General features: G+C 40.7%; 2 protein-coding genes and 1 pseudogene across 4 annotated transcripts; 1 reads left to right on the top strand and 2 right to left on the bottom strand.

The window, feature by feature from the left end:
- Positions 1-557: 557 nt before the first annotated feature.
- LOC106305607 lies at positions 558-1,742 on the bottom strand (annotated as a pseudogene).
- A 495-nt stretch (positions 1,743-2,237) lies between these two features.
- LOC106305750 (trihelix transcription factor ASIL1) lies at positions 2,238-3,721 on the top strand. Its single transcript, XM_013742118.1, has 2 exons — positions 2,238-3,251; positions 3,288-3,721. The coding sequence occupies exon 1, from the start codon at positions 2,310-2,312 to the stop codon at positions 3,198-3,200; it is 891 nt and encodes a 296-aa protein (XP_013597572.1). The 5' UTR covers positions 2,238-2,309; the 3' UTR covers positions 3,201-3,251; positions 3,288-3,721.
- LOC106305749 (chromatin modification-related protein EAF1 B) lies at positions 3,458-13,815 on the bottom strand. Of its 3 annotated transcripts, none has more exons than XM_013742115.1 (22): positions 13,527-13,815; positions 12,988-13,154; positions 12,821-12,875; positions 12,633-12,730; positions 11,218-12,562; positions 10,996-11,115; positions 10,588-10,785; positions 10,058-10,246; positions 9,885-9,965; positions 9,723-9,780; positions 9,162-9,649; positions 9,005-9,058; positions 8,730-8,775; positions 7,896-8,089; positions 7,758-7,811; positions 7,597-7,677; positions 7,240-7,377; positions 7,042-7,158; positions 6,470-6,570; positions 6,180-6,386; positions 5,692-6,064; positions 3,458-5,595 (listed from the first exon to the last, which is right to left on the bottom strand). In XM_013742115.1, exons 2-22 carry the CDS (start codon positions 13,113-13,115, stop codon positions 4,018-4,020), a joined length of 5,703 nt encoding a protein of 1,900 aa, XP_013597569.1. In that variant the 5' UTR covers positions 13,116-13,154; positions 13,527-13,815; the 3' UTR covers positions 3,458-4,017. The 3 variants fall into 3 exon arrangements, with proteins under 3 accessions (XP_013597569.1, XP_013597571.1, XP_013597570.1); XM_013742117.1 differs by having other exon boundaries at positions 9,162-9,643; XM_013742116.1 differs by having other exon boundaries at positions 3,458-5,589; positions 13,527-13,814.
- Positions 13,816-14,587: the final 772 nt, after the last annotated feature.

The raw sequence follows: 14,587 nt of genomic DNA, 5'->3' as shown, positions 1-14,587 counted from the left end.
CCATTATATATGTGTATAATGTGTTCCAAAATGGATAAAAGCTACTTATTGTCATTTCGTTTACAAAGCGCATACAAAATGTCCATGCCAAAACCCAATTAATGTGGGACAAAACATAAGAATGCTTCTAGTGACATGTAACACAACCAGGACATGATAAAATTGCTTAAGCCAACAGAGTGATAAACTCGCACAAAACAAGGAAGTGTCGTAAAAAAATAGCCCGATTCTACGTTATAAATATTATGAAGACAACTTCAGTTGGCCTGGCTTGAAAGAAAAACTTTTATTATCTAAGAATTTATTTGCCAACTTTGATAGTTTACCTGGATAATACAACTTGTATACATTTTTTTTACAACTTGTATACATATATATATTGATCCAACTTAAGAATTAATCATGTACCTAAGAAAAAAAAGAGAAGTTGAGAATCAAATATGTTAATGCTCTCAAACCTTTGGGGATCTTGTTGCATGTGAGCCTAAGATGATGTTTGATGTAGTGCTCTCTTGGGTTTTTACGCCATCAATCTATATAGGTATGTTGCATCATATCTAAGTCTCCATGTTAATAAAGTTAAGGTCCTCCACATGGTCCACTGAGAGTATAACTTTGCTACTACATTTCTCAAAAGCTTCATTGTTAGCAGTTCGGAATTCAACTCGCTGGAGAGTCTTCCTTTCGATATTGAGGTAGAAAACATAAAGCGGCTTAGATACATCCTCCATACACAACACAATGTCGCCTGTGGCAGTCACTCCAACAACAGAAAGAACCCCAGCAACGATTTGATTCTTCCATAAAGTGGAAACGTGACTGCAGCCAACGCATTGATTCGTCTTCCGAAATGTGTAGACATGTTCTGACCATTCCGAGTTTGGGTCTTCAACATCCCTTACAACTGACATACACAACTTAAGGGAACACTTTCTACCGTTGGAGTTATTAGGATCTCAATCCCAAGGGTTATAATCATACTCTAGAGTAATCACCCCTAGTTTACCCTTATAGTTTATAATTCTATACTGGCCACGAATAAAATCTATGTATATAAACTTGAATTCATCAGACCTAACATCAAAGCAAACTATGAGATAAGAACGTACAACATTAATTTTTTGTGTAGCAAAGTAATACAAAACCCCATTGATGCGTATCCCTTCAAGCAAACCATACGTAGACAAGTTGTTTAAGGGACAATAGATCTGCCTCCACGAGTCTTCTCCGGTTCCTAGTGTCAATATTAGATCCGACATGTTCAATACCTTAAACTGTTTGTCAACCGGATCAAACACTAAATAGTTTATCGAACTCAGCCTATTATCTTCGGGTAAAAGAGCCGACTGTCCCGTGCTAGGACATATCACCATCCCCATACGCCCAGGGAAATGGACAAAACCAAAGGCATGTTTTTCATATCATGTCCATATGTCTTTAGGTAACTTCATGTGGAAGTCGGCTGTTACCACAAGAGATGACGACTTCTCATAGAGATCACGAGGCTGAGGCGAGGAGAATAAACACAAATCATCATAACCATCTCGTTTGACGGAGAATAGGAGACGCGGCCAAACAGAGGATCTGGTGAAAAACAACTCTTTGAAATATGAACGGTCAAGCATGTCCCTCCACTGCTTCGACAGACAAGAAAACCTAGCGACTGATTTGGCTGGTAATCTTGAGAATATCTCGTTGATGAGATCCATTGGGATGGAAACTGAGTTTTCTCCCTTACTCATGTTGAGTTCGAAAGGTTTGAAAGAAACACAAAAACTCTAAAATATCTTAAAAGTGTTTACTTGCTGATCACGTTACCTGAAAAATTTAGAAAACTACATTAAATAAATAAGTTAGGTGTTTGGTTAAAAACTCTAGATGGTTCAGTTACGAATTTCGGTCGGTTAAAAACAAAAGTCAACGCGGAGATATCTGCATCAGTGAACTCCATAGGAAATTCACACAGTTTTCGAAAAAAAAAAAAATTAAAATAAACAAAAACAATGAACCTGCCTTTTGGGAGTTCACTGCACTGAACCCAGATCAATGTAGCACAGGCCCCACGACACATGGCGGCCCGCGATTGGTCCGATTAATAAATTTTTTTTTTTTTTTTTTTAAAAACAAAAATCAAACAGAAAAAAAATAATAATAAAAAAATACTTTGTGAATTAACTTGCTCTTAGCCCAATACGTAAAAAGTCAATGTGCAGACAAAAGCCCAATGATCTGGAGTTTCGAGTTAAAACTCAACACAAGAAAAGGCGAAGAAGCAATAGTTAGTTGTTGTGCTTTCTTCCATTGGCCACATGGCGACGCCTTCGCCGACACCTTCCCCTCCTCCTCCTCCTCCTTCTGATTCAAACCCTAATCCGCCGCATCAAAATCCACCACCCTCGAGCTTCACGGCTATTCAAACCCCTCCCTCGCCGCAAACCACCGTGGTTGCCTTAGGCGCATCCACCTCCGCCTTCGCCAGAAAAACCCAACCGGTGCTATGGACCGAAGACGAGACACTCCTCCTAATCGACTCGTACAAGGAGAAGTGGTACGACGTTGGTCGAGGTCCTCTGAAATCAAACCAGTGGGAAGAGATCTCCGTCTCCGTCTCAGCTCGCTCCGGCGTCGAGCGCTCGGCGACACAGTGTCGGCACAAGATGGAGAAGTTGCGGAAAAGATTCAGAGCGGAGAGGCAGAGCATGGGACCTATCTCCATATGGCCTTTCTATTCTCAGATGGAGGAGTTAGATAGCAATCCTGCCCCTATCTCAGCTCGTCCCCTCACACGACTGCCTCCTCCAAGTAATCACTACGCAGAAGATGAAGATGACGACGACGACGAAGATGAGAGTCTGAACAAATCGAGGAGTATCAATCACATAGTGAGAAGACCTGGAACTGTTAACAGATTCGCCGGAGTTGGTGGAGGATTGTTGCAGTGGGGACAGAAGGAGAGATCGAAGAGGAAGAAGAAAGATGAAGGAGGAGGTGGTGAGAGGAGGATGAAGGGAGCGAGAGCAGTAGCTTATGAGATTAGGGCATTCGCTGAGAAAACAATGGTGATGGAGAACAAGAAGATGGAGTTTGCTAAAGAGACAGTGAAGCTGCGTAAGGAGATGGAGATGAAACGGCTTAAATTGATTCAGAGTTCTCAAGCTCAGCTTCTTCAGTTTCTCAACACTTCCTTTGCTTCTTTCTAACCTTTTTCATCAGAGGTTAACCAAATAACGTGAAAAATATGATGTCACTGTTGTACTTTCATCTTTTTCATTTCAGAGATGTAACATAGTTAACTATGTAATCTAATGTTTGTTTATGAATGCCATTTGCGAACCCAACAAAGCTTGTGAACAAAATGTTGGTTATTTAACAAAAAAACAAAAGATGCAATTGTTCTTATCCAATCTTACAAATGTAATCCAATGTCATGAACATTTGTGAAGCGGAATGGGAAGCATTTAGTCATTTTGTGATTCTCATTTATAACCACAAGGAGAAAAACAATAATACATTCAAATTAAACTATCCTAAACCCACAAGAGTAGAAATTAGAAGGGGACAAACAAAAAGAAAAAGCGGGTGGAAGAGCAGACTTCTATACAAAACATTATAAACTGTTTCCACTCTCCCAAACCTAAAGATGGGAAGAACCAAGTGACCTCTCTATGATGCAGTGGTAATTTACATGCAAATACACCTTTCTCTCTTGTGAAAAAAAAAAGATGTAAAAAAGGGACCATCATCAACCTATCTATCCACCTTCTTTCCCCCATTTATCTTCCTCTCCCCTCGTCCAATCTAGAAACTCCATCTGCAGAGTTTATAATTTACTTTGCTTGGACCAAACCAATCAGCAAAATCTAAAGACCGCCAACTTGATGATGTTTAATGCCAGTGAGGACCCTGACTCCGTACAAACCAGTTTTTGTACCTGTACAGGGTTATCGGTAAGGGCAAGCATCACCCTTTGCAGGATCTACAGCTACTCGAGGTTCTAGGTTTCATCTGTCGTGCCTCTCACTCCACTTTTGTATCGGGAGGCTTGGGAGATGATAGTTCTTGTGCTTCTTCTATTTGTGGAGACTGCTGATCAGAAGCAAGACGTTTCTGATTTTGTACAGTCAGCTGCTCTGGCAACTTTGGTCTCATTTCTACTGTTGGTAGAGATTCTTGTCTCTGTATCAGGCCCTTGAGCTCCTGACAAGGCAAGCCCCCAGGGAAATGCTTCGGTGCTAGTCCGTGCTTCAGTGCTGTTACTGGATCACTACCAGCTGAGTCTGTATTAGAACTGTTTACTACATTAGGAGCAGCGCTTTGCACAGAGGCGGCACTAGCTGGAGGTTCCAATCCATTTGGAGAAGGCACAGCAGTAGAACCAACAGCTTTTATGTTGTTCGAATCATTAGTCACTTGAGGCATACCCTTGCTCGTACTCATACTAGCTGTTTGTGTGGTATCGGGGACAGGCTGCGGAACGCGTGGCACACGTTCAGCTTGGGACTTCGTCGATAAATCAGAGTTCTCAATATGATTCTGATGAGCAATTCGCTGAGCTTGCACTTGATTACGCTGCTTTTGGTGTAGCAACAAATGCTGATGGTTGGAAGGTCCAACTGCTGGTGCAACTGAGGGGCTAGAGGTGGACAAGATGTTGCATGAGGCCGCAGGTGAGCTCTGGCCTTGGATGCTATTGTCTGAAGGTAACTGTATCTGTTGTTCTTGAGATGAAGATGTAGCTCCAGAAAATGATTTCGGCAATTGCTGTGAATGATTTAAGGACTGTGGTGAAACAAAAGGTTTAGACTGAAGATGCGTGCTCGTGGCAGTCCCCACATTAGACTCCCTATCAGGCCTAACTGCAACCATTGCGTCTCCTTTTTCGGTAGCCTGATTTCCGGGGGACATGGTGAGACCATTCACGTGTGACTGATCAAGAGTAATGTTCTGATGAATCATGTTTCCTCTACCCGCCCCCTTCGATTGTTTATTCTGCTGTTGACCTTGTGATGGCTGCCGCTGGTGTGGGTGTTGTCTTCCAGACTGCTGCTGGAGTTGTCTCTGCCGTTGTTTTCCAGATTGATTGTTTACTCCAGGAGCACCAGACTGAGGATTCCTAGCCAGGCCATGAAGCGGCAACTGAGATTTTTGAGGGTTTTTTTGTGTCAAAGCATTAGTATTAGGAGAGGTCGACACTGGGGGCGGTAATCGCTGGGGCGAAACGGGTGGTTGAGTCTGTTGATTGTTTTGTGTCGAAGAAGAAACAGAAGTCCCCTGAGGTTGTTGTTGTTGTCCATGTGGCATCTTAGTGCCGGATGATGCAAACTGCTGCTGCTGCACAAACCTCTGGTGCATTAGCCTTTGACGGAGAGCAAATCCGTCATGCTGTGCCCTAGTGGCATGACTTGGGCTTGGGCTCTGGAGATGAGGATGCTGCGAATTGCCAAGCACATGCGACTGATGTGGCATCTGATGCTGCTGGGAAAGATGGCCTGGGTACGCCTGAACAGGAGTTGTCTGGTTGTTGGTAAATCCAGAACTCAAACTACCGAAAGCTGGGATCCCCTGGCTGTTCCCTTGAGCAGCCTGCATCTGAAACTAACGCATATCAGTAAGCGCTGAACGTCTACAAACCAAACCAAGGAGCCAGATAAACTATTTAGCATAGCAGCAACCAAAAGCCAAGTAGCTTACCCGCATCATATGCTGAACAGCTTCACGAGGCGGCCTAGACATGGGGTTTCCTTGAGAAGCTCCTCCAGAGTGAATATTACCAGTTTTTGGAATTCCCACCATACCAGATGACAGCATGCTACCAGTATTTGGCATTGCTGCTGAGCCAATTGCTTGAAAACCAGGCCTCGACATGGGTGCTCCTCTGTTCATTCCACTTCCACCCATGGTGTTTGCACCAGGAACCATGCGGTGTCCAGATCCTGAGACAGCTCCAGGAGTTGATGAGGAAGGCTGCTGCAGGTTTCTACCGGGTGACATCTGATTAGACTGTTGGAGTCGATGTTGTTCATCAAGTGGCAAAGGCCCTCTAGAAACGTTGAATCTACCATCCCTAAAAGGAAAGAAACATATCACCAACCAAAAGAAGTACTAGTACCTTGAGCACATTGAGCGGAGATGCACAAACGTGTGCATTCACCAAAAGAAACCATTCATTACAGGTCTACCTTGCAGAAGAATGGTGTAAACCAAGTGTGGTTGGTAAACTGTTGCCGGGAACCACACCAGATGATCCAGGAGTGGATGGGTTTGGTCCAGAAGTAGGGAGCACTGGCGTCCCTTGATTCAACATTGGAAGACCCAGATGCGAACCTGGATTTTCAAGTGAAAATAAATCTTGACCTGAAGTTGACGCATCACAGAGATCAAGGGGCCTTCATCCGGAGAGTAGCAAGAAATTAGTATCGCGGAAATAGTAAACAGGAAATAAAGTTATTTATGGAAAACCAAAACTTACGTTAGAACACCTCCATTCAGATTATTTGGGAATACTTGAGAAAGAGCCATGACTTGTGAATTGTGAACTGGTACTATCTGCTTGGGATCCCGACCATCATTCTTGAAGATCGATGAAACAGTAGCAGACAGACAGAAGCAGCAACAAGAAAACAAAATTAGGGCCTGTGAAGATTTAAACTTCCAACTACAATGGAACGGTTCCTAATGACTTCAGTAAATGTTAGCCAGGTTTGCAGCTACGCTTTGAAACATGCCTTTCACATCATAAACTTTGACTACAACAAGATAATCCATTCCATAACTCGGGTTTCTATATGCAAAAAGCAACTTAAAAGCCTAATTTCGTGAACAAGTAACCATGAAAACACTCTTTGAAACTATCAAAGTTAAGACCCCTCCAGCATTCTTCCAACAAGGGACTCAAAAACTAGCTACAGCACCCATTGAATTAAGCTTGAACTATAACTATTGATAGACAACGGTTGAAATAGGACTAGAAAATGCAGAAAGAAAGTCCAGTAGTTTCAAATTACAAGCTTGTAAACAGTAAAAAATACTAGGTGAACCAACCTGCGTCTTTCTATAGTGTAACTTCTTCCCAATCAAACAAATCTTCTCAAAATGGGACTTCAGGGTATCTTCCTCCATTGGCCCTTGCAGTCGCTGAAACAACTGTCTTGCACTTCCCTGAATATAACAAAGATAGCATGGGTATTTCAATTGGTCTAACAAGAAGCTTTATTCAGCGTCTCAGAGCTAAAGAAAAACCTTTGGGATGCCAGGCAAAGTGGATGGATAAGACTGAGAAGTCCCTGAGTCTTCAGCACTATCAGCCCCATCACTCGCAGTCTTATCCATCAGAATCTTATGCCGCTCCTTGCATTCACTCGGATTACGATATATACACTGGAAAATAAATAAATGCGGATCAAACAATGAACAAATCAAACAGCCAGCAACGAATCCCAAATGTTCATTACATGGAAAGTAATATATTGGACAACAATATCCAGTAAAACAGTTCACTAGAATAGAAACAACATTATTATCAAATGAAGTATAGCTGTACCACTCGGTGAGAAATTTACAGAGAATCCCAAGATTTTCAAAACAGCAAGCAGTTACCTTAATTTTAAGAGTGCTGTTGATTGCATCACTAATGAGCTCCCAGTTAGGGCCCATGTCATGCACCAGGACAACGAGCGCCTAGATGGTATAACATAAATAGAAACTTACAGAGAAACCAACAATACATTGACGCTAAGAAAGAAGACAAATAAAAATACCTGATCCTCAAATAGTGACCACGTAGTTCTAGAACCATGCTCGCCAGGAGAAATCTGCGTAAATCAAATTTTCAAGTTTAAAAGGAACACCCTAAAATAAAAGTGGTTGGCGGAGTTAGCAACCCTAACAGCAAATACCTTTAGGCCTTTTATTTTTCTGGCCCTATCACGACCTCCAATAAATTTGATAGATTTGTTGGGGTTGGACATATTGCTCATCTGGGAAGCTGCCGGAGAAGGAATTGATCCAGTGAGAGCAATAGCACCATCAAAATTATTCTCTACCAATTGCTTCGTGGTCTTTTGCTTCTTTGCATGAGGACCATATATACCTTACACAATGCAATTATAATGTCACTGAATTATAAACTCATTATAAATCAGCATTGAGACATAAAAGGGGAAATGTCAATAAAGCAACAAAATCATGCTAGTTTCCAGAGACAGTTGAACTAATCCGAATTACAACCTTCTACTCTAGGGTTATAACTCCACAGTATCCTCTATTTTAGTTTTATAATTGGTGGCTAATGATAAGATGTATGCAAAAAAGTTCTCCTTAGACCATCTCCAACCAACCTCTATTTTCATCTCTATATTTTCTCCTAAAATTGAGAAACTCTATTATTGAGGTGAAAATGCTCCAATGTATGCCTCTATTATAGAGTTCCTCTATTTATAGAGGAAAATATAGAGATATACTATTTTTACCTCTAAATATAGAGGCAAAAAGTAACTTTCCTCTATATTTTCCTCTAAAATTCCTCTATTTTAGAGTCATACATTGGAGCATTTTCACCTCTATAATAGAGATCTCTATTTTAGAGGAAATTATAGAGGTGTACATTGGAGATGCTCTTAAAGCATAAACTCGGTTTGGTTGGTAAAAGAAGAGTGAGGCTGATGCTTCCCCCAACTGCCGAAATTAAACTACAATGCAACAGAGAGTAAAAATGAATTTGCAAATAATACCATTCGTATCGAAATGATTCTCTACTCGCTTCTTCCAGTGGTCCTTCTGCCAAAATAAGGATAAGTTAGAAAACTTTTATGGGAAGTCAGTTACCAGTACATGGTACATATTTTACCAACTATTATAATTTAAAGTTCTCATTTCAAGAAATATGAAACTCTGAACAGCAGGCTAATCAGCATTAACATTGATTAAAACACACCACCTGAACTCCTGACATACTTTCCTTAAACATTTGTTCAATTGGATTCATAAGATTTTAAAATGAAATTACCTGTTCAGCATGGACTGATGAATCGGGATGCCACGTTTGGTCATAAGCAGATCCCTGCAACAAAAGAAATTGAAATTACAGTGCAATGTAGAGTAAAACTAAAAGCAACTATTTCTCAGTAAAAAAGCAAGTAATAGATGCGCATATTGCAAACTACCAGATGAGTCTTCTTCTTCTTTTTAGGTTTCCCTGAAGTTTCAGCCATGTCATAAGATAACTGCTTCTCAAAATTACCACTTGATTCAACCTCTGTGCCTTTTTGAACTGCCGATCCACCATGTAAACTACTTTGCTCATCATGAAAAGAACTAGTATCCCCACTAGATGCATCTGTCTTTGAGAGCACTGGTAAACTCACAATCCTCGGCCTGGAAGCAGTGCGTACACGCCTCGTAGGAACTGAGCCGACATTTATATTATTAGCAGCCCTTTTCGCCATCAAATTCGATGAGTTAAACCCATCTGTGTAGTTCACGTATGGTAAATCAGCTCCAAGATCATATGACCGGGCAGAATGCGATTTCATCAAATTCTTCCTTTTTTTGTGGCTCAAATTAAATGATTTGCTGCAATCCAAAGCTCCAGGGAGATAATAGGTACTCGTTTCTACTTCATCCTCATCAAATGCAGTGACATAATCTGAATCTACAATGGAGATAAGAGGTCAGAAAATATTTAACCAGCACGTGAAGCTTAAATAACCAAGAACTGTGCATACCTCCAACAGCATCATAGGCTGATGTATCAACCTCCTCCTTCATGCTATTTCCAAACTTCTGAGAACAGAGAAATACTGTTAAATATCTCCGAACAACCGATACCAATTTAAGCAATCATGGTTACAATATGAGAGCTCCTAGCACAGAAAAATATAATATACCTCACAGCGTGCGAGATGGGTCTCAATGGATATTTGGTACACCTTCATTGCACCAGATGGAACTGAATAAAATAAGCTTTCCTGAACAGTAACAAAGCTCAATCAGCTATATTATAGAGCTACCAGCAGCAATTAAATTGATCTGAGGCTGCAGAGTTTACAAAAGTTCATACTTCCGATAGCTGATCAACCAGAGCTGTATCCAATATTTCTGGGTCGCACATATAGTCGGGTGTTGATGGTGCAGCTGAATGATCAGGGATAGAAGAGTTGTTATACTTCAAAAATCTACATGCATACTCCCTGACACCCACGGTTAAACATTTTCTGCCACTCACACAATTAGATTCTTGGAAGGTCTCCTGCATACAACCATGGTATTACCAAGAAACATACCATTAAGTTTACAAAATCGTAGTGTAGAGAGCAACAGAACCAGAGATTCATGGAGGTAAAACTGGAAGACCATTCAAGCAAATAAGAAAGACCCGGCTGATCAATTATACGAAGGATATATCCATAGAATTGTGTCGCTTATATCACAAACTTAACAATATGGTTCCAGGAAATCAGTGTTGTCAATAATTTAATCCAACAAGTGTGTGTGTGTGCGTATGCATAGTTCTGATTTCTAAGAAAAAGGAAGAACCTTATGATAACTATTGTCATCAAAAACCATAACAGAGGTCTGTCCGTCAAATACCTTATCAATTCCCAAGCCTCTCTCCTCCAGCTCCCCAGGAACCTCCACATAACTCCAGAATTTCAATATCGCACTAGATAGGATTGAAGCTATATTTCTCAGCTTTCTGTGCTGATTTTTTTCCTCAAATCTCAACTGGGAAGTCAAAGCAACTCGATGGCAAATTTGTGCAGCAGCAGTCATCTTCCAAAGCCGCTCCTAAAAGACGAAAAGGAAATATGTGAGGATAAACAACATGCGATCTGAACACTCAATGAAAAATGTTCCAGCAACATGTGGAAAACCTCATTTAAGCATACGAATGTCCAGATGTCAACGGAACAAGTAGAATAACAATCCACAAAATGTAGCAATTTCCATGCAAATATATAGAATTTCAATCAGAAAGCTGATTCAACTAGACCAGACCTGAGCAAAATCATTTGCCAGCCATGCCATTTCTTCAAGGACAAAATCCCATTGACATTTCTCACGGACCTCCACTGGTGCGGTACCACAGGATAACTCGGCAATTCTTTTTCTCTTTGCCTATTAATGTATTATGTCACACACAAAAAAAGATGAATAGGTATATAAGTACCTCGAAAGCTCGCGAGCTTAAGATCATCAAACCAAGTTGAAAAAGAAAACCTGTATAATTCGTGCCTCCTCAAGGAGAGAGTCTTCCTTCACAGTATCTAACGCTTTTGAGCCATCATCTGAGCTAGGCTGATGTTTTAATGCTTCAACGTCAGTTCCTGACAATACAATATCACCAACCATGCATGAACTTGCGTCTACAGATGCCTGAGGTTTTCCAGGGTGCACAAACCTACTAGGATCGTCAGCCAAAACACTACTAACTTTCTTATCATTTTCAGGTACAACCAACCCATGTTGAAGCTTTTTGTCAGTGTCAGAACATTCCTCTTCATTTTGTAGCTCAGCCACACTTCTGTAGTTTTCATTTTCAATTTTAACTGAATTCATCTGCATTTCACGCGCAGGACTGCACTCACTAATTATGGTGGTAGATCGACCTGTCTCATCCTCAATCTTCAATTCACCAACTGTTTGATTCAGCAACCCCTCTACACTTGAAACCTTCGGCATAGAGATTTCATCTGAGTCGAGTTTGTCCGCTCTATAAAGATCTCTTTCAGTATCTACATCTACTTCTAAGTTGTTAGCATGAGAAGACTCTGTCCCTGCAGCTGCTCTATCTGTTAAACTCTTTTTTTCTCCTGTGGAATCTCCTAGCTCATCCATTTGGGTAGAATTATTTTCCTGGCCAGCTATTGTTGCAGCTTTTGGAGAACCAATCTCTGTACTAGTCAAAACTAGTTGTGCCTTCTCCCCAGTCTCTTCAAGATGCAAACCTGCGGAATTTTTTCTAATTGTAAAGTCTGCTTCATCCTTCAATAGACTAGTTTTCGATCCAGCAGCACTCTCTCGCACAACAGGTCCACCATCCACCTTAGTATGCAGCGTATTACTGGGAGCTACATTTTTCGGAACAACAGTTCTATTTGAATTTGCAAATACTGGACATGATACAGAGGTTGTTTGCCTATCCTTTTGATTGGCTGCTTCAGAATTGCAACCCTTTCCGTCCACTGATCCTCTGCGAACAGAGATAGACGTTGCAAGACCACCACGATTCTGAACTAAATCCGTGGAACTTGACCGTGCTGAATCCCGATTTATCTTTGTTCTGTTCCTACGAGCATACGGTCGAAAGATAGCAGAATCCTCTGTTTCTTTGATATTTTGGTTGGTGTTCGCTTTGTAAGACCGTTCTGACTCGGACGTTCTGTGTTGCCTGTTAGGATATCTCACATTGTTTTCTCCCTCAACTGACTTATTTCCAGAATCAAAGAGTAAAAGATTATCCGCTGTGTTGGGTTCAGAAACTGTAGGAACTGCGGGTCTACCACTACTCTCCACAGAGTCTCCATGTGGTGAGGAAGCCAGGGCAAAACTATCCTTGAGTCCACTGTTACAGGTAAAGAATGATGAGTTAATCCATGATATTTAATGGGAGACTACAATAAATACGAATGTACCTGTTTAAAAAATGCTCTGCTTGGTGATCTGTGAGTGATGTAGATTGGACGCTATGTGAAGTTGCAATACCAAACTTGAAATCCAAGGGATTACCTCCCTGAATCAGACAGAAGAGTAAATGCTTGTCATGATAAGTTTTTTCAAAGGAAAAAAAAGAAGAGAGAAATTGCAAATAATGTATCCACACTTTCTCCAGAAACTCTAGTTCTCTCCTCCTTTCCTCACGGACGTCATACTCTTGCCTGTTAAAACAAGCATCTTTATTACACACTGGAAGTGACCGACAGAGAGTTGTAGAAAATGTAGTGAGTTTAAAAACATCGCAGAAGAAGAATAAGTCTCAATCTGAAATACCTTAGCTCGGCTTGAGCCTTTTCAATTGCTGTTCGGCGGGGAGACGTTTTGAGACCAATACCACCTCCACTATCAATAACTCCTCCCATGGAATCAAGCTCAGCATTTACTAGAAGATATCCATCCATGCATCAGCACATTGGATGTCCCATAAATTCGATAACTAACTGGAAACACACACACATAAGATGCTCTCAGTATTCCTCGAGAAGATTAGATGCAGCAGAATAGCAGCAAAACACACACATCAAGAGCTAGAGCTAGAGCTACTTATTCCATCATAACATAGAGATCATATACGCCCGTTAAATTTAAAAGTGATAGATAAAGCTATTAGAAACCAAAAGCAACAAAAGTTTGCCTCGAGAATGAGCTGAAGTCGATAAGAGAGAGAATCAATCAAGCACTAACGAGGAAGGAAGCAAAGTTGGAAATTTGAAATGATCAGCTTAAGCTACATAATGGCGGGCGTGCCCACGGACTCTGTTGCAAAGCTGGACACTAGGGTTTCAGAAGAAGAGTGAAGGAAGGTAGAGTACCTGAATTTCAACGTAAAGCAACGCCTAGGGCACAGATGTTGGGCAATCACGAATCTAAAATTAGCTTATTCTCTCTCCTAGGGTTTGAACGAAGATTGAACAAACAACCCAAACCCCCTTTGTTTAACCCTTCGAATCGAAGACGAAATCGATTTCTCAGAGAAATAAGAAGATCAATTTCTTGTTTATGAGATTTCTAATTCTGCAATTTTCTTCTTTTCAATTTTTGTTTCCCTCTCCGCAGAAAAAAAAAAAATGTGTTCTTGGTGATGTCTCTCTGCCTCTCTCTCTCCCTCTCTCTCTCTCTGACTCGAGTTCTGGGCCTGGTTCTTTTGCCCTCTGCCAAGACAAAACAAGGCCCCTTTTGTTTTGGTTCTCTCTTTCGGGCTTTTGTTTGCAGTTTACAACTTGCTAAATTTACAAGTCTCACGCATGTCGCTCGTAACAAAACAAATCACCAACTTACCCTCCTTTTTTACTTCAAAAGGCTAATATTACTCCAGGAATCGGTCTACGAATCCAAAACGGAATTAAAAAAACCAACACAAAAACTACGGAAAAAATCCGAGCTATCCTAGGTAAACCATCTACTACTCCTTTGATATGTGATAAGATTTTTAAATTCTTAAATCTTCGTTGAAACGATGCTCGCCTAATTTTGTGGAGAAGCTCGACCATGCTTTAGGGTCCTGAATCATCAAAATTATATCTTTTTAATGTATTCCAAAATGCTGGCAATCTCTGTGTTAGAACCATGTTCTCCACAAACCAAATTAGCGCATCCAAGTTTAAAGTGCAAATAAGACATACGATTTCTTTTGTTTTAAAACCGTAGGAATTGTTCATTTCCAGATCCATTTATCCACGTCCAACTATATCCACTAAGAGTCTAAGACCATCTTTGGTGGCTCTCTATTTTTTCTTCTATAATTACACTAAAATAGAGTTAATATATTTTAGTGTAAATTATAGTGGAATAAATAGTGTGCCATTCGAGATGCTCTAAATAGTGATTATGAACACCAACATACCAATTAGAGTTAGCATCAATAATAAAAGAA

This window comes from Brassica oleracea, chromosome C7, assembly GCF_000695525.1.
Source record: "Brassica oleracea var. oleracea cultivar TO1000 chromosome C7, BOL, whole genome shotgun sequence".
In the NCBI taxonomy this organism is placed as follows: Eukaryota; Viridiplantae; Streptophyta; class Magnoliopsida; order Brassicales; family Brassicaceae; genus Brassica; species Brassica oleracea.
Note: the sequence above shows the minus strand (reverse complement) of the source record. Positions and strands in the feature narration are given on the sequence as shown.

Coding starts and splice junctions, on each gene's coding strand:
- LOC106305750 (XM_013742118.1), top strand. CDS start 2,310: ATGGCGACGCCTTCGCCGACACCTTCCCCTCCTCCTCCTCCTCCTTCT.
- LOC106305749 (XM_013742115.1), bottom strand. CDS start 13,115: ATGGATGGATATCTTCTAGTAAATGCTGAGCTTGATTCCATGGGAGGA. Junction 9,781..9,884: donor CCCATCTCGCACGCTGTGAG/GTATATTATATT, acceptor CTCTGTTCTCAG/AAGTTTGGAAATAGCATGAA. Junction 9,650..9,722: donor AGCCTATGATGCTGTTGGAG/GTATGCACAGTT, acceptor TCTCCATTGTAG/ATTCAGATTATGTCACTGCA.